This window comes from Diadema setosum, chromosome 4, assembly GCF_964275005.1.
Source record: "Diadema setosum chromosome 4, eeDiaSeto1, whole genome shotgun sequence".
NCBI classification, from domain to species: domain Eukaryota; kingdom Metazoa; phylum Echinodermata; class Echinoidea; order Diadematoida; family Diadematidae; genus Diadema; species Diadema setosum.
Genome location: NC_092688.1, coordinates 89,201 through 116,176, shown reverse-complemented (window position 1 = coordinate 116,176; position 26,976 = coordinate 89,201). Strand labels below are relative to the sequence as shown.

Here is a 26,976-nt window from a genome sequence, read left to right as displayed (position 1 = left end):
AATGTGAAGATAAAGAGAGGACAGTGTGGCTTGGATGGGCTCCATGTTTTGTTTTTGTTTTTGTTTTTGTTTTGTTTTTTCATGTTATGGCAGTCTCAGTGAGTATGACAAGAGTGCATTACATGTATTGTAGATTGGGGTGACAAAATGTTGGTGGAGTGACTGTGCTAAACAAACATACCAATTTCTCTTCAAATGTCTTGTAGTCATCCAACATGTCCAGTGCCTTCTGGTAGGACTCTTTGATACTGGTTGGTATCTCTTCTCCAATGTCAGACATCCACTGGTCATACTCACAGAATGTCTGTTCCATGTCTGAAGCCATGAATAAGAAAATACAGAGCCAAGTATAAACATCAATGATAAGATGTGAGGCTGCAAACTAAATTAAGATGCAACAGATTTTAACAACCGTAATATCACCTCACTGAACTTTGTGTACATCAGATATAATTTATAACCTACACTTTAATGTCTCTAAAACTCATGGAAAGATATAAAAGAAAAGTCGCTGGTGACTGGTATGCCTCTTCCATACTACAATATTCTCCCACTAGGGCTGCAGTATATCTTGACAGTGTAAGACAACATTTTCCCATGATTGGTAAAAAGTTGAAATGACATGTTTGAAAATTTGATGGTTCAACTTGAAATGTGTTGAGTGCTTTATGCAGTCCTTACACCAGATTTCCTGTGGATGGCTATATTGTTTCTGAGAGCAAGTATTTGGGACTTTGAGCATTTTCACTTGACCTTTGATCCCGTGGTCTACAACTTTCTGCAAATAACCACTGACTGGTAATATTCAACATTCATACCAATACTTAGAGATATTTTCAAAATAATTACGATTTTAAATCGATTACTGATGGAAGAACAGACAACCCAAAACCATTATGCCTCCAGCAACATTTCGTAAGGGAGGCATGAAAACAATTAGTTACCTAGTAAAGGAATTGCAAGCTGTCGCTTGAAGATGTTTGATATCCTTTTCATCTGTTCCTTTACTTCTTTCTGCTTCTCTTCTGTAGGAACTGAACCAGCTTCAGGCTGTCAAATGACAGTCATTTAGAATGGGCAGGAGAGAGAGAGAAAAAAAAAATGACCTGCAATAAAGACAGTCATCACATAATTTCTGAAACAGATGCTACAGCATATTTACTTTTGTTACATCAATTGTGTACAGATACAGTGAAGCTCATACAAATAGTACATTCAGGAATGAATGAAAATCTGCTGACACACTGGTATTAAGTGATTGCTGACTTGAACTAAGTGCATTTACAGCATTCATAGTATCATCCGTCACCTCTTATGTTAATGAACACATGTAAACAGTTATAAGATGATGCAAAACACTGTACGCATGCATTGTGGAATCTTGCAGTTTAATGATCTCTAAACTTTTTTCCATTGCCTTTGTGATGACAAAATCCTTATAAATAAACTGTGAGGCCAGTTTAGCCACCTGTCCTATGAGCAATCTAATGGTTTGTTGTGCCCGTAAACATAAGTTACATCAACATCTTTTCCTACCATCCCCGCCCAATTTGGAGCCTGTTGCTACAAATTGTACATTTAAATTCAGCTCTCCTAAACTTACATCCAACTCTTTTGCTCAGTTTTGAGTAATGACTTGTATATAAATATTTTCATTATTCTAACGATATTCTTAATGTTGAAATTTCAATTTCAAAACAAGAGAATATACAAGCTGTGTACTCTCCAACTTCTAGGCATATCTTTACTGAAAAAAAAAGACCACCATGAACTGATTTTACACTTCAGGGAAGAGAGGTTTGTAACTCCGGAGTGAAGGATTACTTTACCTGCATCATCGAGAGAAGAGCATTCTCAAACTCCCTGTACACCTCCCAGATACAGCTGCCTTTGGCAACATGTAGTCCAGCAGCCATGATGGCTGCCTCAAACACATTCCTGGCCTGCTTTACTCCTCCTGAGGTGCCAATACCCCCAACAGAGAACTGACAGTATTCCAGCCATACATCTACCGCTGTCATAAAGTGAAGACCAAAAGTTGCATATAACCTTCAGAATACTTTAATTCATCTTACTTTTGTGTTTGAATCAATGGATACAGTACACACATATTATCATATTATGACCTACAAAATTAACTTACTCACATGTTTAAATGGACTCTGGCTGTGATGGATCACATGAACTATCGGTTATCTCAATTTCTGAATATAAATCATCATCATTCCAATACCCTACCTTAGGTATGCACAAGTTATGAAAATAGAGATGCTTGATTCCTAGTCATATTGCATGTTCGCAGCTTAATGTGGTATCAGAATTGAGATTCGTGAAGATTTTCCATTATATGGATAATACATGTAGATGAATACATTAAAATGAATGAAATAAACTTGTACTACGAGCTGGTGACATGTGATTATGACTCTATATCATGTAATGTGAACTACAGTGTACATTGAAGCAAGGCTTTTGATGCGATATGATTGAACAAGGTGTATTGATGAGAATCAATGTGGCATATTGAGATAGTCTTTGACTGTCCCTTGAAATAAAGTAGCTACTGTGGCATACCGAGATAGTCTTTGACTGCCCTTTCAAAGAGGTCCATGATTCTCTCTCGTTCATCTCCCTCTCCAAGGAGCTTCAGTTCATCTTGGATCCACTGCATCCACAATTCTGAAATTGAAATATACTTGTATACCATATTAAAACTTCTTTTTGATCATAATGTATCACAGAAACATTTCATTTCATGAATATTATAAATACGACCATTATCACAATGAAGAACAAAACAGGTTTCACATCAAGATGATGTCTAATACATCCCAATACAATATTTCACTCAAAATAAATTGTGACTCTTGCATAGGTAAACAGGGCTCTAGTGTAGAGTTACAATCTAAAGTTGAAGAAAAAAAGTTCTTTGTTCTGGTCAAACTCTCTCTGCAAGATCAAATTTTCACCTGAATTTTGCTGTAGACATGTGAAATATCATACATAGTAGATTGTATGAACAGGTGGACTTTGACATACCTGATGCTATACACCAGGTTATATCGAAGACAGAATTATACACTGTCAAAGAGATAAAATATTTCCTTTCCACAAACTGAGTAAATCTTGGTTCATTTATAGCAGCAGGTGCCCTGTCTTGAATAATTTGTCATTAGTTAAAGGAATGGTATAGTTTTGATTAAAATAGGGGATTTATCAGATACTAACCTTTGAGAGATACGTAATTAAAATCACTTAGATTTTGAAACAACAAAGAGCATATAATTCTAAGAGGTATTCAATGTTTATTGAAAATCAATTTTTGAAATGGCCGAGTATCCCAAAACAAGGCGAGTGCCAAAATGTGTCTCGCCCATTCGCCTGGAAGAAATTAATGTTTTCTAACTCCCGGGAGTTCATTGCCCCTATGACCTTTGACCTTGTGGTGACCTTCAACTCCATTTACCAGCCAAGTTTGGTCACAAATGGACACATGGATCAAAAGTTATGAGCCATAATTGAAATGCGCCGTAAAAACTTATCATTGGGCCCTAAAAGTTCGTTGATCCCTGTCTGTGACCTTTGACCTTGTGATTACCTTCAACTCCACAAGGGACATCTACCACTCAAGTTTGGTCACAAACGGACAAAGGGATCAAAAGTTATGAGCCATAATCAAAACGCGCCGTAAAAACTTAACATTGGGTCCCAAAGTTCATTGACCCCTGCCTGTGATCTTTGACCTTGAGGTGACCTTTATGTTTGGTAAAATGTGTAACTTTGTATATAAACCACTCTTACCTCCAAGTTTAACTGAAATTAAAGTCTTCAGTAGAGTCATTCCAGTTTTTGTATCATTACGGACGGACGACGGACGGACGACTGACGGACAGACGCTGCAGGTGATCCCTTAATAGTCTCCCCTCACCGCCAGTGGGCTCGACAACAAAGTAAACCAAAGTGGTCCTAATAGAATGTGGGTCCGACATTTTATCCGGACATCTTTGTTTTTTGATTATTTTCAGCCATTTCAAAACCAATTTTTGTATGAGGTTTCATAAGAAGTTTCTCATTATCTCACAAAAAAAAAAAAAAAAAAAAAAGCTGGACACCTGAAGCTCCATCTCCTCCAAAACTATCAATACCATTTCTTTAACACTAGAGGCACATAAAATACCAAATCAGGTGACTTCACAGTCTTTTGTTAAACCCTGGGTTGGAACAGAGAGGTGGAAAGAGAATCAGGTGGTGCATAAGCAGTTGGGTAAGGTGAGGAACACGATGATCAATGGCTATGACATCAAACTTTGATGCTCTTATTATCCATGGATTGCGGCAATACTACCCGACTTAGGTCAAGCCAATCAAGTAAAGCCCCTTTTACACTTTCACGGATTGCTTCACGGATGACCACGGATCGTCATCCTGGGTGTTCCGGCATGCAAAATATCGATTTTCCCCTCAATGCCGGTGTGAATACGATGCCAACTGGATGTCTACACGGACAAGTACGGAGGCTACAAGGACAATACGGTGCCTACGTACGGACAGACAAGGAACGAACGCGGACCACAGCGGAAACGATACGGAGCTAACACGGCCATATCAAGGAAGAGCACGAATGCAACTGGGTCCCTTCGCGGTCTTTACACGGATATCCCAAAAATGTTGACAGATAACCTACTTTTGCTTTTGATACTTTATCATTCTCGGGCAACATGCCTCCAGCGCTAATAACAAGCACATCAGAAAATCTACAGCAGCCATGCCTCGGCTTGTCGACGTCAGGCAAATCTCTCATTTTGCGGGAACATCATCACATAAACAAAGCAAAGCAAAACAAAACAAAACAAAACAAATAAAAGTAAAAATACACACACATACACACACAAAAAAAAAAAGGTCAAGGAAATGTGTGTGGGTCACTGAAGGTTTTCGTGCGACCATTATACAAACAGAGTATGAGGGGTTGCTGGCTGTACTGATGGGGGAAGATGTGAGCAAATTTAATGGACTTCATGAGCTTGCATTTACAAAATACACGAATTTTTCATCCCGGATGGAGGCGATGCTAATACGGACGTCCCGATGTCTTCACGGATTGTCCCGGAATGAGTACGGAGGCAACACGGAATAGCCGGTGCCTGCAAGGAAGGAATACGGAAGCAACAAGGAGTAGACGGTGCCAACAAGGAAGAGTTCGTATTGATTTTCGTCCGTGATGTCCGGGATGAAAAATTAAGCAAGCTTAATTTTTTCCGCTGACATGCCGGATGATCAAGGATAATGCCGGATGACTTCACGGAGTCAACACGGTCATGCCGGAAACAGTACGGATGATCCCGGATCGACGATCCATGGTCATCCGTGATGCGATCCGTGAAAGTGTAAAAGGGGCTTTAGAGGGAAACTTTAAGATCATTATTGGTTCCAGAAATACAACTCAGTACAAAGCTCTCTTGCGCGTATTTCCCACTCGTCCAACTTCAACTGTCCATGGTCAGAATCGCACAATAATTCTGCAATGTGAGAAGGCTTTCTTCTTGACTTTTTTTTGGTACATATTATTAAAAGTCTGGCGCAACTTTTGAGACCAAATTTACACACCCACATGTAGCCAACCATCACAATGCCACACCCAGTTTTGTAACTGTACATCACCCCAAAACTGGCACAATTTTGTGATTTTGTGTACATTTCCTACAGTTTATGGAAAACAGTGCTCTGTCATGAAACTCATAAAAACCTAACTAGTATTTTCACTATTAATCACTTTGATTAATTTCATGCTAATTATGGTAGAAAAGTGGTAACATTTTTCAATGAAAAAACAAAGAAAAGCCAAAAGTTGAAAAACGAGGAAATACATAGCATTTATGAAATGGAAGTGTCAAATTTGTTGAAACAGATAAATACAAACCAAAAACTAGACTCCTCATGCTTGCTATTAGTGGGTCAACGGGCCAAAATAAGATCTTGGGCTTAATTTGCATTAATCTTAATTAGAAATGGATAATTTCGAAAAATCTTAACCCACTATGAATGAGTCCCGAGTATACTTGGGCAGGTACGAATATCTATAGTGAAGGCAATGACCAGGCACATGTCACTGCAGAGTAATTGAGCATTTATCTCCACTTTACCATACTAAGTAAAAATTATGTTTATCTTATGAAGCTGTATGCTGCTTACCACCGGTGAGGGGGAAAAGTTCACTCATATTCTGCCTTGCCTGACGTAGCTTCTCTAGCTCTCCTGTCTGACGCAGCAATGTTATCAGCTTCAGATGAGCATCATACTGGTATGGATTTGTGTTCACCTGAAATGAAAATTTTCCAACATATGAAACAGGCATAATGTATTGCTAAATGCTCTGTTAAATTGGAAATCCCCCGGAAAATTTGTTTGTCTGAATTATGCCTCTGGTCCGAATCGATCTAGGCCATGTAAACCCTGTTGCAGGGCGCTGCGTGTTGGGGTCGTTGTTGCGGTTAATCTAACCCTGGGGCGCTCCTTGTACACAGTTACACTGTGGGAGCGCCCTGAGTCGACAGAGTGCTGTCACTGAATGATGGTTCAAGAGAAACTCAAACTTTCACTCCTCTATAAGTTACGTATTTCACCAGCAAAAGGCTTACTTTTGTACTATGCCTACATTTCCTATCTAATTCTTACCTGCCGTTTACTTGCTAATTTCCAGACTAATCCCATGGTCTTAAAAAACATTTTCCTACGAGTTCATCTCCATTCTCCCCATTCCTCCCTTTGTTTTTCGAAACAACCTTTGCGAAGGCACATAGCGCATGATGTGAATATGCATGAAAGGCGCAATGTTTTTCTCCTTTGCACAAGGCCCTTTTGCTCTCACGGCTGGGATCGCTTCTTCATTTGCCCAGAAAGCAACGCAATACAGCGAGAAGGCCTTGTGCAAAGGCTGCAGTGCACTTCGGTTGGCGCATGCGCACAGGTTTTAAATCCGTCAAACATCATAGCAGTTGACATTCTCACAGATTCCTCTTGACCGGATCATTTAAAGTCATCTATTTTGACAGACAGGGAGTACAGAGACTCCAACCCCTAGCACCTTCTTCACAAAGTGCGAAGTTCCTTGCAGCTGGGGTCCAGGGCCCACTTTAAGGGCCCTGGAATCTCTAGGGTTCTAGATGCTCTCTCGTGCTATCTAAGGCTTATTTTTCAACATAAGATGGCAATAAGTAAGAAATCTTTTCCAACACTAACAGGAGACAGAGAGACAGGGTGGGAGAAATTCAAGCTGGAGAATGGAAGATTTTATTTTTGCAAAACTGGGCTTTCGGCGGGAGAGTTGATGTCTCTTGGAATATTGGAGGAAGCAAACATTCGCAGGTAACCTATTGTCAACAATTGGACAAGATGATAGATCTACATCTGTGATATCTATGATGCTGTTGTACATGTATTCAAATTGAAGTAAATTTAGGGTGTAGGCTCGTGCATCTAGAAATCTAGTACCGGTACTTAATGTTTAAATTCAAGTTGGAATTTACTATTCAGGGGCGATACCCGGTTCATGATGTGATATCCTACAATGCACAACCCGAATGCGAAGCGAAGTATTTGGGCTGGTTGCAGTTATGGTTAATCTCACCTTAGGCCCTATTTACTGACTAAACGCTAAAGTGTTCTAAAGCCATGACACAAGCACGATGCCACGAGATGAAGGGAAACACTCGGTTTGCTCTGCTGATTGGGTTGGGGCACGGCGGCGTCCAGCACAGACGGCAGCAGCAGCAGGGGCTGGCGGGTGGGGGGGGGGGGGGGGAGGCACGATCAACTATCCCCCGTTGAAAGCTGCAAAAAGATAGCCAGGCCGCTGATTGGCTGATCGCCCGGCCGTCCGCTTCCCTGCACAGCGCAGTGTGCGAGATTCACTACTCCATGGATCGGTGTTGTGTACACAATGCGTTGCACTCAACATGCGTGCTTGCCTTCGTGTTACGTAGCGGTTTAATGGCAGCGACCTCGCTGAAGAGCTCCCATCAGTACACAACGCTACAAACCATACAATATGGCGACCAATTTGCATTGTGGTGTTGAGCTTCTTATGTGTGTCGCTCCACACCCGTACATGTCGCTACCATACATATCGCATGTATTGATACACACACACCAACGAACACATCGAACAACTTCACAAATTCACACCTTAAAATCATGTAAAAATATGACTTATCAAATCTAAACCATAACGATAACTTCACTGAATACATGGTTACACCGAAGGAGGAAAATATTTTGCCAAAAATCGAAAATTTGATGTAAATATGCCGAGTTTGGTATCGAACTGTTCAACCGATCGCGCTGGAAATCGTCGCACACATACATTATAACGTTGTGGGAAAATATGTAAATGACGGGAGTAAAGAGCCAATGATGATGCAGCTTCGGTGTAGCTCCCCGATTCATGAATGAAAAATGACGTCATTGTGATGCGTGCGAGGGCAGTAGCGAATTGCGCATGCGCGGTGTTCAGGGCACACAAGCCATCGTGGGAGGGGCACGATCCATTGCTACACTAGTATCACGATATTTATGGAATTGTCGTTCATCCATATACACATCATCATAACTATAAAAAATCTAGGCGCCTACACAGCCCTGCCCTGTTGCTGTACTGAAGAACACTTGTCAGCTTACGATAATTCACCATTAATAGGCCTAACGCTGGTTTTTACTAGCCCCTTTACGTGTAGCTAAAGTTTTACGTTAATCTCCGCACCTTATACTATGCGTGTTCCCATCACGGCACTACCTTTTTGTACTCAAGTGCGACAATACTCTGCAAGAGGGATGCACTTATGGAAGAAGAAGAAGAAGAAGAGTCGCACGCACGCGCGCGGCAGTGTCTGGTCGGGCTAACATCATACTAGGGCCTGTAGGGGTGCACGTATTCATATTGAGCAATTTCTAACCTTCAGGTCATGCCCTGTTCTGCTCTGCAAATGTGCGCTATTTTGTCCATGTTATTACTGGAGCTGGTCCATCATACTGCCATATTTGGATCGTTATAGCCTCAGGAACCTTCTGGACATGTTTTATCACTCTTGGATCCACGAAACTTGAGTTTTTTGTGATCATCATTTTTGGGATTGTCCTACAGTATTTACACCAGTGCTCTGCATTGCATACAGTATGGGTCGTCCAAAACAAGGGAAGAATCCAGGCAAATTCCTCACTCCACAGCGTGGTCGCACTCCATCACATATCAACGTGGCCAAGGAGAATGTTATCGCCCACGGGGGAATAGACACTGCAGTCAAAAAAATGAGGGGCATGGAGGATAAAGCAGGGCCCAAACCAGAGGGGAATGGGGTGTTCATTAACCCGTTGAGGACGAGACCCGAGTATACTCGGGTAGGGGTCTATGGAAAATGCGTGTTGTAGCAAAATCAGTCCGTCCTCAACGGGTTAACTTGGATGGTATACTAGACCAGCTGGAGGGTGTCAGCCAGATGGGGGCGAGAGCTGCCCAGGGTGACATGTCCACAATTGTTGCTACTGCTGTCCAAGCAGCGGTTAAAGCTGCAGTACCTGCTATTGTGCAGGCTGTAAAAGATGCCTGCATGGCGAGTGTGACGGAGATCGTAAACCCATACCTCCTTCGTACGCAATTCAAACAAGACGAGATCCAGCAGGAGATGAGGAGGGAAAACCTGCGGGTGAACGGCCTCCCTGAGAATGAGGAGGAGACAGGTGAGGCTCTCATCCAAAAAGTATGCAACATAGCCAAAGAAGTTGGTGTCGACATCAAACCCGATGACATCTCCATGTGCAATCGGGTTGGAAAACAGAGAACCGACGGCAAACCTCGACAGGCCATCGTCAGGTTTGTGGCTAGGAGGAGAAGGGATGAGCTGTATGATGCACGGTTCAAGTTAAAGGGGAGAGACCAGTACAAAGGTCTGTTCATCAACGAGGACCTCACCCCGATGCAGTTAGCTGTGCTTGCCAGGGCCAAGGATTCACAGAGTGTGATGAAAACGAAAACCAAATCAGGGAACATCATCTGCAAACTGCATAACGGTGAACAAAAGATCTTACGCAACCCTGATGACTTGTTTGACATTGGAATCAACGACGTTGATTACGGTGATTTCAAACTTCATGTTCTTGCCTAAGAAAGCACATTAACACTGTATTATTCTAAGAGTACACATAATATGTTAACATGGCCGATAACCCTCCCATTGACCACGAAAGTAATATGAATGTTAAATCATACCGTCTAACTCCTAGTAATTTTGATAATGTTTTACAGGGACATATGGCAAAATCTTTTTCAGTAACACATGTTAACATTCGTTCTTTAAATAAAAATGTCGATGAGCTAAAAAATTTGTATGAATGTAGTTTAAGCTCAAATTTTGATATCATTGGTTTATCGGAAGTGTGGAATGTGAGTAACACATCTTTACTGGGAATAAAGGGCTATAATCTTGAGACTGAATGCCGCCACGGAAATGTTAGGGGTGGAGGTGTAGGGGCTTACATTAACTCATCATTAAAATATAAACGGCTTGGTTTCACTGCAATAGCACATGCAGAATCCCTGTGGCTTGAGCTTTTATGTGATAAAAAGAAGGTCATTGTTGGTGTTGTTTATCGTAAACCCAATACCAACATTACAGAATTCCAAGAATCTTTCTTGAATGTATTGCATTCTTTAAAATTGGATAGACATAACTGTTTGATTATGGGTGATTTTAACATCGATCTTATTGATATTGGAAAAGATTCAGAAAACTTTCTAACTGTCATGCATTGTATTGGATTGTCTCAAGTGATCTCATTTCCAACTAGATTAACCCGAAATTCTGCTTCCTTGATTGATCATTTGTATACAAATATGGACATGTTTAATATACATGCAGGTGTTATCGAGGCTGATGTTTCAGACCATCTTCCAATCTTTACTGTCTTTGAAAGTATGTTTTATTTTAAAAGTATCGTCCCAACTTTTGGGAAAGTTGTACGATCGTATAAACATTATGATGTCGATTTATATTGTTTAGACTTAGCCAATGCTAGGTGGGATTTTGTGTATAAGTGTAAAGATGTTAATGATGCATATTCTGTATTTTATGGTATATTTCGGGAAATATGTGATAAACATGCTCCATTAAGAAAGAACAATAGTACTAGTCATTCAAAATGTTACCCTAAAAATCCATGGGTAACAAAGGCGATTTTAAAATCAATTAAAAAGAAATACAAATTGTATAAAAAGTATAGGTCATCAAATTTTGATCTAAAATATGAAAGGGAGTACAAGGTATATTGAAATATTCTAACTACTGTTTTGAAAAATGCCAAACGGGTTTATTATAGTAGTATGTTTAATGATAATAAGCAAGATTCGGGTAAAACATGGAAAATAGTCAATGAGTTGTTAAATCCTGGTAAAGAACATACTGCAAGTTTAGAAATTGAAGAATTGGAGGTTAATAAAGTTGATGAAGTTAAATCTCTTTTTTCTGCAAAAGAAATAGCAGAAGAGCTTAATGACTATTTTGTTACTGTAGGACCAAAGTTGGCCACTAAGATTCCTGAAACACAAATTAATCTAAAAGAATTCTTGGGGGAAAAGAATAATAAATCGTTATTTTGGAGGCCAGTTACAGAGAAAGAAGTGTTCGATATTTTATTCGCATTAGACTCTAAGAAATCACATGGATATGATAATTTACCAGTAAGATTATTAAAGGATGCAGCAAGTTTTGTTTGTAAACCATTGCTTTACATTTTTAATTTGTCCTTAGAAACTGGAATTTATCCTCAAGCCTTAAAGATAGCCAAAGTAACACCAATATATAAAAAAGGACCAAAATCGGACCCTGGAAATTACCGACCTATCTCCGTTCTGCCAATAATTGGAAAGGTTTTACTTTTAGAGAAAATTGTAAATGATAGACTGGTTGATTTTTTTGAGTCCGATGATATTTTTTATAAACACCAGTATGGCTTTCGTAAAAGATACAGTACGAAATTGTCTTTAATTGATCTTGTAAATACACTAATGACATCACTTGATGAAGGAAAAGTAACACTTGGTATCTTTATAGATTTTAAAAAAGGCTTTTGATACGATAAATCATGATATTCTTCTATGTAAACTGGCTCATTATGGTGTTCGTGGAATTCCACTTCAATGGTTTGCTGATTATCTGTCCAACAGATCTCAGCTGCTATCTTATAGAGGAATGGTCTCGACACCGAAGACTATAACTTGTGGTGTCCCGCAAGGGTCAGTTTTGGGGCCAACACTCTTTTTGATATTTATAAATGATTTGCCACGCTCTTGCTCTTTCTTTAAATTCAGATTGTTTGCCGACGATTCAAATATTTTTCATACTTATGCTGCTCGCCAAAAAGAAATAGATGTGAATGAAGTAAATGAAAACCTGCACAAAGTTCAAGCATGGTGGGCAATTCCACGGTATGTAGGACACAGATGCCGAAAATTCAAAATGATATTTGTTTCAAACACCATACATTTTCAGACAATACTTGAGTTGAAGTTTTAAGAATCATTATGTTTTTCAATAAAAGCGGCCATTTTGATTTTCAAAATGGCTGCCAAAATATGCTTATAACTCAATGGTAAGAAAGAGTGTATTGTCACATAATTTACCCTCTGTATCCACTTTACTAGTACTCTAAACAACAATGTTTTATATGTATGCAGTTACCAGACAAGTCTTTTACCACGTGATAGAAAGAAAAAGCTGGTTGCTTTAAAGAATTTTATAAAAACTTTTAATTAGTTTGACAATGATGGATGTAACGTCAGTTACCAAAAACAAGGAATTTTTAACTTTATTCATCAAAGAAAGTCAGCTGTATGATGTAACTTAGGATTTCTAATGTATGCCCATATGCCTTCCTTTCAATACCAGAAAATAAGGATACTTGGCATACTGGAGAGTCAAATGAACACATCAAAATGTGTAACGTCAGTTACCGAAACGTCATATACCAGTATGTAACGTCAGTTACCATGACAGTAATTATAACTTAGGCAAATTTTTTGACTTTAGGCCATTTCAATACATTTGGGAAGTCAAAGGTTATCAACAAAGAGCAGCAATCCCTTTGATAGGGAATGATGTCATCACCATGGTACACTGTATGTCCATGGATACATTTTTTTGTTTGTTCATTTTATCTTATTCATTTACTTATCATATTTGTTTTGGTGGAGGGGGCTTTAGCTTTTGATTTTCGGTTCAGCACAAGTTTACGGTTAAATCATCTGGAAGTTTAGGTTTACCACATGCAATATATATTCCACTCAAATTACTATACAGTACATTCACAGTCCTACGGGATGATAAAGCTACCAAATTTGTAGGCCTAATCAATGATGTGGTTGCATGGTAACCACCTTTTTCTATTAAAAAGCTTGTGTACAGCTGTAAACCAACAGTTTTATAATCTTTATTATGACTACTTTTGCTAGCATTTTTCTTTTTTCTGGAAGCTTAGTGAAGTTTCTACCTCAAGGCAAATGCAGGAAGAGATATATTTCTTCACTTGCACTTAAATGTTTGATTTAGTTAATATGGCACATCTTGAAATGGTACATACAATGTAAGCAGGCCTGACATAAGGCATGTACTGTCATTACTGTTTGAAACTAACACTGATGTTGCTCAACGTTTAACAATAATGTTGCTCAAAGTGAGAGGTGATTCTAGGGTAAAATTAAAAAAAAACTGTTCATATTTGTTGATTACTTTATTTCATTCATGCAGGGACATTTTTGTAATACGTAATAATTATGAACAGGAAGATTCATTTATATTGATCTTAGAATTCTTTCATTGCAAAATCCTATTTCTTGGTATCTGGGATGTATTTGCAAGCCTTGATATACCAGTGAAAAGGAAAAGAAAAACAATTACATTCCTTCAAGCAAGGAATAAACAAATGCCCTTTTGACCAAAAAAAGCATGCTTCTTCTTCAAAGAAAAAATATCAAAAGTGTAACACTATTCATTTAAATCATTATTGATAATGGAGATCATTTTGTTATTTGTGGCCCTAACAATGCTTTGAGGGAGAAGGAGTAAAATAAAGAAAAGAAGAAAGAATATATCACAGTGGATTTCATATGAATATTTTTTTTTTCCCCATGACCTGAAAGATATGTTTTTTTTTCACACACAAAAATATCTGTGTTTTGTGTAGTACTGCATGGCATCATGGGTGGGGTACTCTAGATAGAAACTTTCCTGTTCATTAAAAAAAAAAAAACAAAAAAAAAAAAAACAAACCTTAGTTATGTCAATATTCATATTTGGAACTGCTGAATCTAAATTGCTCTGTGTAATCATAACTGTTGAATAAGCATTCAATCTTAAGACAAATGTCAAGAAATATCCTCTGGTGCATTTACATTATTTTTGCTCAACTGTGCAATGGCATGGGGGGGGGGGGGGGGAGCTTGCCCTCTAAGGGCCCCATCCCATTTGTGTCTTTAGATTTTGTTTTAATTTGTTGCTAAGTAAATGCCTGGGATTGTTACTGGTATACTGCAGCAGTATGATAACCTGTTTAGTTCATTCTTTGTAAACCCCATAGCAAAAGTATGTGTAATGTCAGTTACGTAACGTCAGTTACTGACATGTTTCCCTTTAAGTTTTCATTAAACACAAAGAAAATAGACTAATGTTTCATTTCATTTGGGTATTTGTAATTGATGAACCAAGGTATGATTCTATATCAAACAAATCACTCTGAAAGGTCAGAATTATAAAATATCACAAAACTATTCCTAATCATGATTTTCCATGTGTAAACCCTATGGCAAATGTAAGCGTAACGTCAGTTACGTAACGTCAGTTACCGTCATGCCTTCACTGAAATTGGCATGGTGCTAAAAGGAAATATCTAAAGTGCACATTATTTTGCACACCTGTTCCTAAGAACCTAAGTATATTGCCATATAAAGCACATAAAGTTTAGAAGTCAGGGACATGAGATATTTCCATTTAAATCGACACCATAATTTCCCATGTCCTTTTTCCGTAACGTCAGTTACCGACACATTTTCACTTGCTATGTGATAAGAAATGCAGTTTGAGAGAAAAACTTTCCACCCATTTCTTCATTCTCATGAACTCATTCATCAATGCTAATTACAAGCCCCAGGTGCTTTCATTCACAAAACTACAACATAAACAATTTCATGAAAATCCTTACACGTAACGTCAGTTACCGTGGAATTGCCCTGGTGTAATGCCAATAAGATTACAATCAATTTAAAGAAAACAAATTATATGGTAATCAGAAGAAAACGCCAGTTAGTTTCGATGAGGGGTGCAATAAAACTATCTGACACAGACATTGATGAAGTGAGTGTTGCATCCTTTATCGGAACTCAGATTGATTGTCATCTCACTTGGAAACCTCACATTCAATTGGTAAATAAATGTGTTCGAAGGAAAGTAGGTGTATTGTATAAATTAAGACAGTATGTTCCGCAGCGCATTCTTGTGCTTTTGTATAAATCTTTTATACAACCACACATATTATATGGTATTGAAGTATGGGGCAGTACTTATAAATCTCACTTAAATTGTATACATATTTCTCAAAAAATGGCTCTGAGAGCTATAACATTTTCGACTTTACGAACACATTCAGAACCATTGTTCCAACGATTCAAACTTCTAGATGTTGTTAGGTTACATAAGTTCTCAGTTTTAACATTTATGTACGATCTCTGCAATGGAACTATTCCGCACCCTCTGTATGACTATTGCCAAATTGTGCATCATACTTACAGGACAAGAACAAATGAAAAAAGAATGTTGTACTTACCAAAATTTAGAACCACACAGGGACAATTTTCAATTTCTTACTTAGGACCAAAACTTTGGAACACATTGCCACGAGAAATGCGTGAACAAAGCAAAAGATCTACATTTCGTAAATGCCTTGCAGATTTCCTTCTCTAATAGATATTGTATCAAGTATAATTATTTTTCTATGTTAGAAAATATATGATGTACGTTGTATTTAAATATTAACAAACCAACCATGTAATAATTTTTCGTTTGTGTTTAGCTTTTAGTATGAAGATCAAGGTGACCAATCTCGACTAGCACGTGTGCTAACTTTTGGTTTCCTTGTTAGCAACAACTTTGTAGAATTACGCTACATGTATCGCATTTAAATCTCAAACGTCTTCATTTAATCATGTTATTGTAAAGGAGTAATAGATAAGTATTTCTTTTCATATATGTATGTAAATACAATTGTATAATGATTGAAAATGTACATGTTCAAATGTTGTTGCTAATAAAAACTTCAAACTTCAAACTTCAAACGTCACGAGACCGACACCCACGAGTCATACAGCCCACAAGTCATGCAACCATGACAACCACAACTCACAAGTCACGCATCATGCGCATACAGCCCATGAGTTATACAGCTCACGACATGAGTAATACAGCCCATGGCATTATTATAGTACGACATGAATATAACAAGGCCCACATCGCCACGAGACCGACAATAGCCCCGTGTTGTATCTGTCGAACTCGTCATGCTCGTGGGCTGTTTTTTTACTTACAGCTGTAGTGTCGTCGAACTCATCATGGGCTTTGTTTGCCTAGTGTCGAATTCATGGGCTGTATGACTCGTGAGCTGTATGACTCATGGACCTGTTTTCAATGTCGAACTCGTGGGCTGTAGGTAAATATAGTTCTATGAGGTATGACTCGTGGGCGGGTGTCGGTCTAAGTGGGATTAGGTCCTACCCCCATTGTAACTAGACTATATACACAGCCCAGTCGCCGCTGTAAATACGTAGCGCGTAGCGCGCGTATTAACAGCGTCTGGTCGGGCTACCCCCATTGCATCATAGTCTATTAGTGGGACTAAACACAAGCTGCACAGCTGAAATCCACAACAAACGTTTACTATCACCACTGTACACCTTCCCCTGTTCCAGTTACCTCTTCTAGGAGATGTGATATTTCAATCTCTTCTGATTCATCTCCACTACTGTCGCTGGATTCTTCTTCCGGAGAGTCTTCTCCCATTTCTTCACCACCGTCTGTCTTGTCGATTTGTCTTGCATTTGCAAATTCCGCCATCTTGCAGCTCAAACAACACACGCCCTCTATAAGTAGTAAAGGATGATGCCAGTTGTGTATACTTCGATCAATGTCGTGTACATTGTACAATAGTAGAGCAGATGTAAGCCGAAGAATATAGTTGTGCAAAATTTGACTAAAGCATAAAACTTTCACCATTGTTAATACATGCTATAAGATTAATTTTAAGATCGGGAGGTAAGTCTGAATTGACCTCTGATGACCTCTAGAGGTCAATGACCTCAAAATCTAAGAAAATTGATATTTTGCGTCATTGATATAATGATAAACACAGTAATGATGTACCAAAACTTAATTTTTGTCACAGTGAAATTGTCTTTATGTTCCACAGAGCCCTGACAGGTTTCTACCTTTGACCTCTGATGACCTCCAGAGGTGAATGACCTCAAAATGTCAGAAAATTGATATTTTGCATCATTGGTTAATGATAAAACACAGTAATGATGTACTAAAACTTAATTTTTGTCACAGTGAAATTGTCTTTATATTCCACAGAGCCCTGACAGGTTTCTATCTTTGACCTCTGATGACCTCCAGAGGTCAATGACCTCAAAATGTCAGAAAATTGACATTTTAATGCGTCACACATAACTGAAACATGATAATTAGGTACTAAAAACTAATTTTTGTAAGAGGAATTGCCTCAATGTTCCACTGAGCCTTTCGAGTCAGATTTCTACCTTTGACCTCTGATGACCTCAGATGACCTATGATGAGGCCAATGACCTCAAAATGTCAGAACATTGATATTTGGTGCAATTGGTTGATGGCAAACATGATTTAGATGTTATATTCATTTGTATTACAATTGAATTGTTTTCCTATTCCACAGAGCAAGAGAAATTACTCACGTGTCTCCACCTTTGACCTCTGAGGAAGGTGACAGGTCAATGACCTCAAAATATCAGAATATTGATATTCTATGTATAGTCAATGGTCAACTTTGTAATACCCGATGTACAATCATTTATGCTATAATAGAAGAATCTTGTCATTCCATGGAACATTGGTCATTAGCCTGTGCATTATATCCAACTTTGACCTCTCAGGACAATGAGAGGTCACTGAGGTCACATGTGTAGGCTTACCTGTATTGATGTTTGGCTTGGTGTAATCGTAAATGCTTAATCATGTACAAATCAGGCACTGACGTTTTGATCAAAGTATGTATGCATATTCCACAGAGCATTGGTTTATAGTAACAGGTCTCTGAAATGTAAGAGGTCAATTACTTCAGAAATAAAGCTTACTAAGTTAAGTAAGTTTCTTGAGTGATGGCAGTGACCTCAAATATAACTGTTATGTTTGGGTTAGTTATGTATACTAGCAAATATAGGCAAAAATGGCCATTATCTCGACACTCGAGGAAAACAAGGCCCACGAGACTGATATACAGAGTGTTTAATCTATTCAGTGTAAGTCTCATAGATCTTTTCCCCCATTTGTCGGACTCATTATGGGACTGGTTTGCCTAAGTGTCAAGCTCATGGGCAATATTTGCATAGCTCTAGTTTCCAGTTGGTGGGCTTGTATTGGCCAGTGTAAAGCTGGTGGGTTGTTACAGTATAACTGCGATGAATGACTCATGGTCCTGGAGTATACAGTCCACAGCTGCGACATCATGGACCATCTTGAAAACTTCGACATACTGTGAGGCCCAACATGCATTCCACATGAAGCAATCCTGTGTATTGCAACTAGCTATTGCCATCCGAGACCTACCCAGGGAATAGATAAGCATTCATGGCAAACCATGGAGAAAGCGGATTGTGTAAAATATTTTGGAGTTCCAATAGGAGGCTCGGCTGGAATCAAATCGCCACAGCAGCTTAAAAAGTTTATACTTCAACCAAAGACTCTCTCCAGACGAAGATACGAGTATCATAAAGTTCAGGTGTTTTGCTACTCCATGCCCCTCAGGACTGTCCTTAATATGCATGCATCATCTGGGATCCAGTCACCCAGGTGAAACATCATGAAGTTTGGAATGATCCAGAGAAGATATGCACTATTTAGCTGCAATGACCATCATATGCAAAACAAGCAGTGTCACAGCCACACTTGAAAAACAAAACAAAGCAAAACAAAACAAAACTACAATGGCAATCCCTGTAAGAAAGTACAGCACAGGCAAATTCAGCGATGATGTTCTGCATCAAGAACCCCACAATATCCACTCCGCAGGAAGTTGTGGCTCTATTGCTGCATTCTTCAAAAAGGGCCAATGACCAAAAATGTCAGGCATCATTAAAATTATTTGCAAGAACACAAAGTAGGCCTACTCCCAAAAAAGGTGGCGGCTACTCTCGGCCACTGTCTCTTGTATCTCTTTGAAACACTTCAGGAGAGGGATACTCAATATTCAGCTCTGTTATTAAAGATACATATGTCTCTCTTTTTGTTTTGCATTTGTTTGTTGTTTTTTGCTTCATATAGCTCTTTGGATACCTTCTTTAACCAATTAAGAAAAGGCTCCATGGCAGATGACAAGATTACACAGTATAATGAAGAAGAAGAAGAAGAAGAAGAAGAAGAAGAAGAAGAAGAAGAAGAAGAAGAAGGAGAATAGGAAACGAGATCTGCTGTCAATGATGCAGAGCCAATACCAATCAGTTCCATGGCAGATCTTAGTCGGCACTGCAAAGGTTTGGATGTCTCTCTCTGTTGACAAAGGATATTCTAAAGCTCCAAAGCAAGTCCATGGGGTGGTTTACATTGTCTGGGCATAGAGGGTTGGGTTGGGTATATGAGGATATGATGCTTTGTTATAACAGTTAGGTCTGAGATATCTGTCTTTTATGTTTGTTTTGACTATCCCGCATGGATCTCCAACGAAAAGAAATGATAATGTGTTAGACCCAGCCGCCACCGTGTTTTTTCAACAGATTTTGATATTACAGTGTAGTTGAGAAAAAAGTAACCGCTCATCGTCCTAGATGGAAGTCAAAATTGAACTGTGTGTGGAATACTCTGCATACAATTTTGGACACACACACACACACACACACACACACACACACACACACACAAAATGCATTTTTTAAAAATAATTATTTCATAAGCAGCTGGCCATTACAAACCAATGAGACCAGACATCAATATTCTTACATTTTGATGCATATCTTTCAATATCCTCCAGAGGTCAGAGGATCATCGCTAATGTTCATGTGAAATGAGTACACGCCTTTTGAATTGCTCACTTTTATTGCTATAGAAATACACAATATGTGCATCTTGTCAATCATTAAATATTGTATCAGTTTCATTTTCAGTCTTGGATTATTTTTTCTATGTACAAATAAAATCGTGGCAAAGTAAACAACTTTCACATCAAAATATAAACGAGAATACTAAAAAAGAAATAGATGTAATAACGTGCAAGGCAAATACCAGGCCTACATCATCTTAAGGTATACAGGTGAAGGAAATCACCTTATTGATAAACAATTTACTTGACTGGGATAGCGACCACTGAACAATATTGTTTCTTAAAACTCTCTCTTCTTTTCAACAAGTGGAATAAAACACATGCGCATACCGGGGCATCAGTTTGGAGGAGGGGTGGGGTGGTGGCAGGGATAGTTGACCCCCATGCCCATTAAATTCTGAGAAGTGGACTATGTTTTGTTGTTGTTAGTTTTTGTTGTTGTTTTTTGTTTTTTGCTTTTTAGACAGAAAACTGCCCAAGTTTTTCACTTTAAGTGTGCATCGGATTGTTAAAATCTAATTCTGAAATGCAAAATCTCCCTTCTGTGAGAGGGGATATCTCCTTTCAATAGACTCCTTCCCCCTGCTTGGTTCCTTCCACAGATATAACATACTTTGGGGAATGATAATTTTCCTTATTCTATGAAAAATGTTTTTAAGAGATATTTTTATTTGAATTCCAAAGATGAAAAGGCTTTCCTATATATGCACGATTGTTCATTTTGGAGGACAAGAGGCATTTGCCCCGCCTCCCGAGAAAATATGGGAGGGGGAATGGTGGGGACATAGAACTTTGCCTCCAAGTATTTCCTGAGATGGAGATTTTTTTCTTCACTTTTTTGACAGAAAATGAATTGTCACTGAACATTTCAGCTATAGTATGCACCAGATTAAAAGGCAGAATCTCCTTTGCATACCCCCTCCCCCACACTGTCTTTCGTTATGTCCCCTTACATATACGCTCAGTGCTTTTGTCCCATTGTTGTTCTAATCATCACAAAGTATGTACTAGATCTTTAATTTCAGTTCCGACATATTAAAGAAAATCCCTCTTGTTGGAGGGGGTAGTGTATCTTTCAGTTAACAATCCCTCCTCGGTTTCTACCCTTAGATTTGGTACACTCCGTTTACTGATAATTTCCCAAATATTCCATCATAAATGTGTGTACTAGATTTTTTTTTTTTACATTTCTATTCTTACTGCAAAGGCTCCCTCGCATGGGAAGGATTGGGGGACAGCCCCTTTCATACCCTCCTCTCGCTGTATCAACCTCTCCTCCATGCATTGATTATGGCTACACATTTGGGTATGGACTTTTTTTTTTTCAAAATGGTAGTTCAACCAAGAGTGGCACGAGATCATTGAATTGCAAACAAAAGAATGCAAAAGCTCCATAATGTGGGAGGGGGATACCTCCACCCACATCCTTCTGTCGATTGGTCTCCCTCCATAGATGGCTGACTTACTACACCTTTTTGATACAAATTTCGAGGTATTCCTTCAAAAGTGCCTGTGTGCCAGGTCGTTGAATCTCATATCTCAAAATACAAGAGCTCTCTCGAATGGGAGTGGAATACCCTACCCTCGCCAACGCTGCGCTTGCTGGGTTCCCATCCATATAGACTTGGTACACCTTGGTGATCCATAATTTTCCAAATATTCCCCAAAACGTATGCATCAGATTCTTAAAAAAAAAAAAAAAAAAAAAAAAACTTCGTCTTTGGGAGGAGGGTAGGTGAGATGCGCCCACACCCCATCAACTTCCGTATAAGTGATGACGCACACATTAAACAAGAGCTACACTGAATCACTGATTTCAGGTCTAAACCTGCAAAAATCCAATCCCCCACCCACATCCTCCCCCTCCCCCTCCGCTTCATTCCTTTGCACCATGAGCTTATGCTTTTACATATTTTCCAAGTCCCCCCCCCCACGTGAAAACAGATCGACACCCCTTGCTCTGTGCACATACCCGACTTAGATAATTACCTGAAAAGTTCTGCGGAATGAGTAGCCACTTTTTTTGGTAACAGAAATGCATGGTTTGTAAGCCCTACATTATAAACAATTATTAACTATTAACTATCGCAATATCAATATTAACATCCTCACATTTCATTCGAGGTATTTGACCTTGTGTGATTTTCATAGATGAACGGTAATGGCTCGTTAATAAGCAGGGCCTACGAGTGCTCTCTAGAACATCATCATGTTTACCATTGATGATGCCAAACTATTCTGATACTTTGAGGTCATTGACCTCTCGAGATCATCAGAGGTCAAAGGCAGAAACTCGTCTGTGTGCCTTGGAATATGAAGACGATGTCCTTGTACACAGATATGCTCATTTTGTACATCTTTACCATGTTTGACCTTTCACCAATGATGTCATACTTTAATATTCTGATATTCTGAGGTCATTGACCTCTCAAGGTCATCAGAGGTCAAAGGTAGAAACCTGTCTGCTCTTTAGAATATGAAGACAATTTCATTGTAAGACAGATATGCTTGTTTTGTACATCTTAACAGTGGTTACCATTAACCAATGACATCACAGATCAATATAATATTTTGAGGTCATTGACCTCCAAAGGTCATCAGATGTCAAAGGTTAAAACCTGTCAATGCTCTGTGGAATCAGAAAATGGTTTCCCTGAAGTATAGATGCATGTTTAGTGAATCATAACAACATAAATCATTCACAAATGTCTAAAAACATCAATATTTTGATATTTAAAGTTCATTGACCTCTGGAGGTCATCAGAGGTCAAAGGTAAAAACCTGTCAGTGCTCTGTTGAATCTGGAAATGATTTCTCTGTGGTATAAATGCATGTTTAGTGCAACATAACCACATATATCATTCGCAAATGTCTAAAAACATCGATTTTCTGATATCTAAAGTACATTGACCTCTGGAGGTCATCAGAGGTCAAATCAGACTTACCTCCCGATCTTAAAATAAATCTTATGGTATGTAATAACACTGGTGAAAGTTTCATGCTTTAGTCAAATTTTGCACAATTCACGTGATTTTGAGGGCTTAACTGCTCTACTACAAGACATTGATGTAGGGACGTTGTTGCAGACAATAATGTGCAATAGGCCTACTGTGCATGAGAGAGAGAGAGAGAAAGGGGGGGGGGGGGGGGGGCACAACAAAACAAAACGAACCCGACAAGCTCAAAGTCCAGGCGCTCTACAGAAATGTGTTAGATTCTTGGTGACTATCTTGCTCAAAGTAAATGTTTGCCTTGGTAAATATCATTGGATAATTCGTGTTCGACATAGTTGACTCCGCTTTAAACCACACTGCAACAGAGATCGAGACTGATGCATTTTCTTTTCATTCAGATGACGTGATTATAGCCGAGCTTAGACATCGATCAGTTTACTTTTTGCAATAGATGCATACTTTATTATTTCATGAAACAAGTTGTAAGGAGTTTTTTTTTTTTTTTTTTTTGTCTGCAGGAGTATAGTATACTGCAACACCCACACAAGTGATAACATTTCCATGTTTCTTTAATTTTTGTTAGCATAGGGGCCAAACTGTAGGTTTTTCGCATATACAGTATATGGTTACATGAAGAGTCTGGATGCCATTTCTGTGTAAACATAATACGTATCATTTTCATGCATGGCATTGAAAAAAAATGTAGATATGAATCTGAATAACTTAAATCACATTAATACCATGATTAACACAAAGCTTCGGTGCACTCGCTTTGTTTATGCATTTGAATATCCCCCATAACTATATTGCAACGGTCTATACCGTATGGTGGACTGACGCCGTGTACTTTCCCGTGTAACGAAATCAGTAAATATACATGTCGCTTATCATTTTCATTATTTTGGGATCGCTGCTGTTACCTGGATTATTAGGTTGGTACATGGTTATATCAATACTTTAACACATTCATTCATACCACAAATATGCACAGTCAACTGCTGTGAAATGGATGAGCTCACGCAAACCGCCCCGGGTACAGTTACCCGGTGGGACCCAGCCGCAGATAAGTTTTGTGTATTTCTTAATGTTTTCAGACAATGTTATTGGTCTACCAAGCCTTTTTTAAGAGTAATTCTATCTAAATAATTTCTTCTCATGATTTTTGAGTGATTTCCCTCTTGCGTGTGTGACTAGCCCTGATCCAATTTTCTGTATGTGGTTGTCTTTAATAGGGGTTTCCAAGAAATTATCAAACTTTGCAGTGTAACGCAACATTTCAGGTGCGTTTATCTTCTTGCATTTAGGCTGGTTACACGAGTCACCGTATATGGCCTTATGAGTGAGCTGAACTGAACCCAGATCAATTATGTCAGTTAGACGGCTTGTGTTATGAAATAATATTCTCGTCACCCATTTCCTCAATTCTGAAATCTGCGTTATACAAGAATGTTTTCATTCTGTTTGTCAGTCTATTCGTCAGCAAAGTACTTAGCCCCAGTTCAGGGCGACGGAGCCATGGTTGAACACATGCCACACCCGAGCGCATCTTCACAATAGTTTTTTTTTTTTTTTCCCTATGCGAAGCTCGAGAGACACGATAAAAAGAGGTACGTCAGAGAGGTATTTACTATTGTGTGGCGTGACGATTTCGTTTACATACTGGTGGTGTGTATTTTTGTGGTCGATAGACTTCCCGCTTTTCAAGGCGAGGCTCTATTATTACACGATGTATGGGACCTCTGTGCAGAGCAATGCGTTGCACTGTACATAGGATCAAGTCTTATGTGCACCCGCTATACGACACTGGTGATTGTATTTCGTGTCCCAAAGTGCACAAACAACATGTCATAAGTTGAAAGTCTTACGTACGACATAATCACTTTGCCTTGGAATAACCTGAGTATATCGATATGGCGACAAAGAATTTGATCAAGAGGAAAAGCGTGGAAAAGGACCGTGTGTTGCGCAACGAGAAATGTCCAATATTCAACGTGCAGTACCTGGGAAAGATGCCAGCTCGAGGCGAGTATGGAAGAGAGTATATCGCAGAACCCGTAGAAGCGCTTATAAAACTCAAAGAGCGTCAAAAATTACAACGATCCGCTTTGCAAATTTCGGAGAAAGGATTCCACTTTTTAGATTTCAATGGGCCCTTCGGAAAGGAAAAACATGTACTAATTCCAATACATCATATCTGTTATGGCGTCGCCGACGAACAAAACCCACGTGTGTTTGCGATTATAACAAGAACTGACTCCAATCCCGATAGCAGTCTGTTCGAGTGTCATGCCTTTCTCTGCGAAAGAAAGAAAAATGCCAGTGAAATCACCTATTGGCTCTTACGTACATTCCTCGAAGTCTTCGAAGATCTGCAACGACGACGGAGACTGAGACAGGATCGGAGAATTCGTCGTCAACAAGCCTTGGTCAACGGGGTACCAGGCCCTGCCTTCGAATTGTCTCCGCCAACGTCTCCAACAGACTCAATGAGTGCTGCGGATCTGACCATGTACTCAGTTATTTTAGACGGATCCAAAAGTAAGGGCGCTGCCGTAAGACTGGCTAGGAATCATGGCACAAACAGACCCGTTAGTTTTCCTCCAGGAGCACCTGTAGAGACTGCCAGCGGTCCCCAAATACATGCTGGCATGGCACCACCGCGAGACATCTATGCAGGAGCCAGCTCTTCAATGGGATTCCCACCACCAGGTCAGAGAATGATGGCTGAACCTACACTCGATGTTCACAATAGATCATTGCCAGTGCACGGAGATTATCCATTTGCGAGACATTTTGATCCTCGTCAATCTGTCAACCTGAAGAACGGAGAGCCACCTCCGGTGTACACACAGAGACCGCCTGTACCTATTCAACAGAGTGACACCCTGAAGCATACAGATCCATATAATCAACAGAATGGCACGCGATATTCAAAAAACCCTGCCCTTGGAAGATCAAGATCTTCTACAGGGAACGCCTCATCGACAGATGAAACAAACTCAACTCTTTTTAGCGATTCCTTCAGTGGAGTGAGTCGTGAGGAAGCTGACTTTATTTTCATTGAAATGCTACAGGAGGAATTTGGTGGACTAGATCTGTCTGGTCCAGGGGGACCAGCCGCAGTCTCAGGGAATGGTCGTGTGGCCTCCAAGACAGAGAGGAGTGCCCCTCCAGATCAGAAGCTACGAAGTGAAGATATTGAGAAACGAGTCAGGGAGTGGTTGCAGTATGAGGAGGGGGACAGTGCTGTTTTCACCTCTGTGTCGCCAAAGCCGTCTTCACCATCGACCATCCGACGTCCAGCAGGGTATAATCCTGGGTACGTCTATCAGAGCAGTTACCGTGGGGACACAAGAAGTCGATCGACTGGGAGAACTCTCGGGAGTCAGTCAAGTGTGACATCAGATAAGGATTACTTCTAGGTCCCCGATTGCAAGCAGTTGCCTTCTCTTATTCTCCCTCGACAAAGAGAAAAATAGCTATTTCCCCTATAATGGAAAACATTTTCATGTAACAATTCAACTCTATATACTTCAAATGATGATAGTAATACTAATGATAGTCGTTCTTCTCGCGCAAAACGAACAAAAACAAAAAAGGTCTTACCTCCTGACAGACCAAAGAAATTATGTGCGACGTGAGAGTG

At 39.4% G+C, this 26,976-nt stretch overlaps 2 protein-coding genes across 3 annotated transcripts in view; one reads left to right on the top strand and one right to left on the bottom strand.

Moving 5' to 3' along the window:
- Nucleotides 1–17,143, bottom strand: part of LOC140227496 (squamous cell carcinoma antigen recognized by T-cells 3-like) — a 101,048-nt gene extending 83,905 nt beyond the window's left edge. For both annotated transcript variants that reach the window (XM_072307894.1, XM_072307895.1), the window contains exons 1-6: nt 17,007–17,143; nt 6,193–6,319; nt 2,575–2,679; nt 1,830–2,014; nt 945–1,050; nt 182–315 (exon numbers count right to left, since the gene is read on the bottom strand). In XM_072307894.1, coding sequence (XP_072163995.1) covers nt 182–315; nt 945–1,050; nt 1,830–2,014; nt 2,575–2,679; nt 6,193–6,319; nt 17,007–17,093 — 744 coding nt within the window. In that variant the 5' untranslated portion in view covers nt 17,094–17,143. The remainder of the gene's footprint in view (nt 1–181; nt 316–944; nt 1,051–1,829; nt 2,015–2,574; nt 2,680–6,192; nt 6,320–17,006) is intronic.
- Nucleotides 17,144–25,240: 8,097 nt separating this feature from the next.
- LOC140226731 (uncharacterized) lies at nt 25,241–26,752 on the top strand. The gene has a single exon (XM_072307159.1). The coding sequence runs from the start codon at nt 25,241–25,243 to the stop codon at nt 26,750–26,752; it is 1,512 nt and encodes a 503-aa protein (XP_072163260.1).
- The last annotated feature ends 224 nt before the right edge of the window (nt 26,753–26,976 follow it).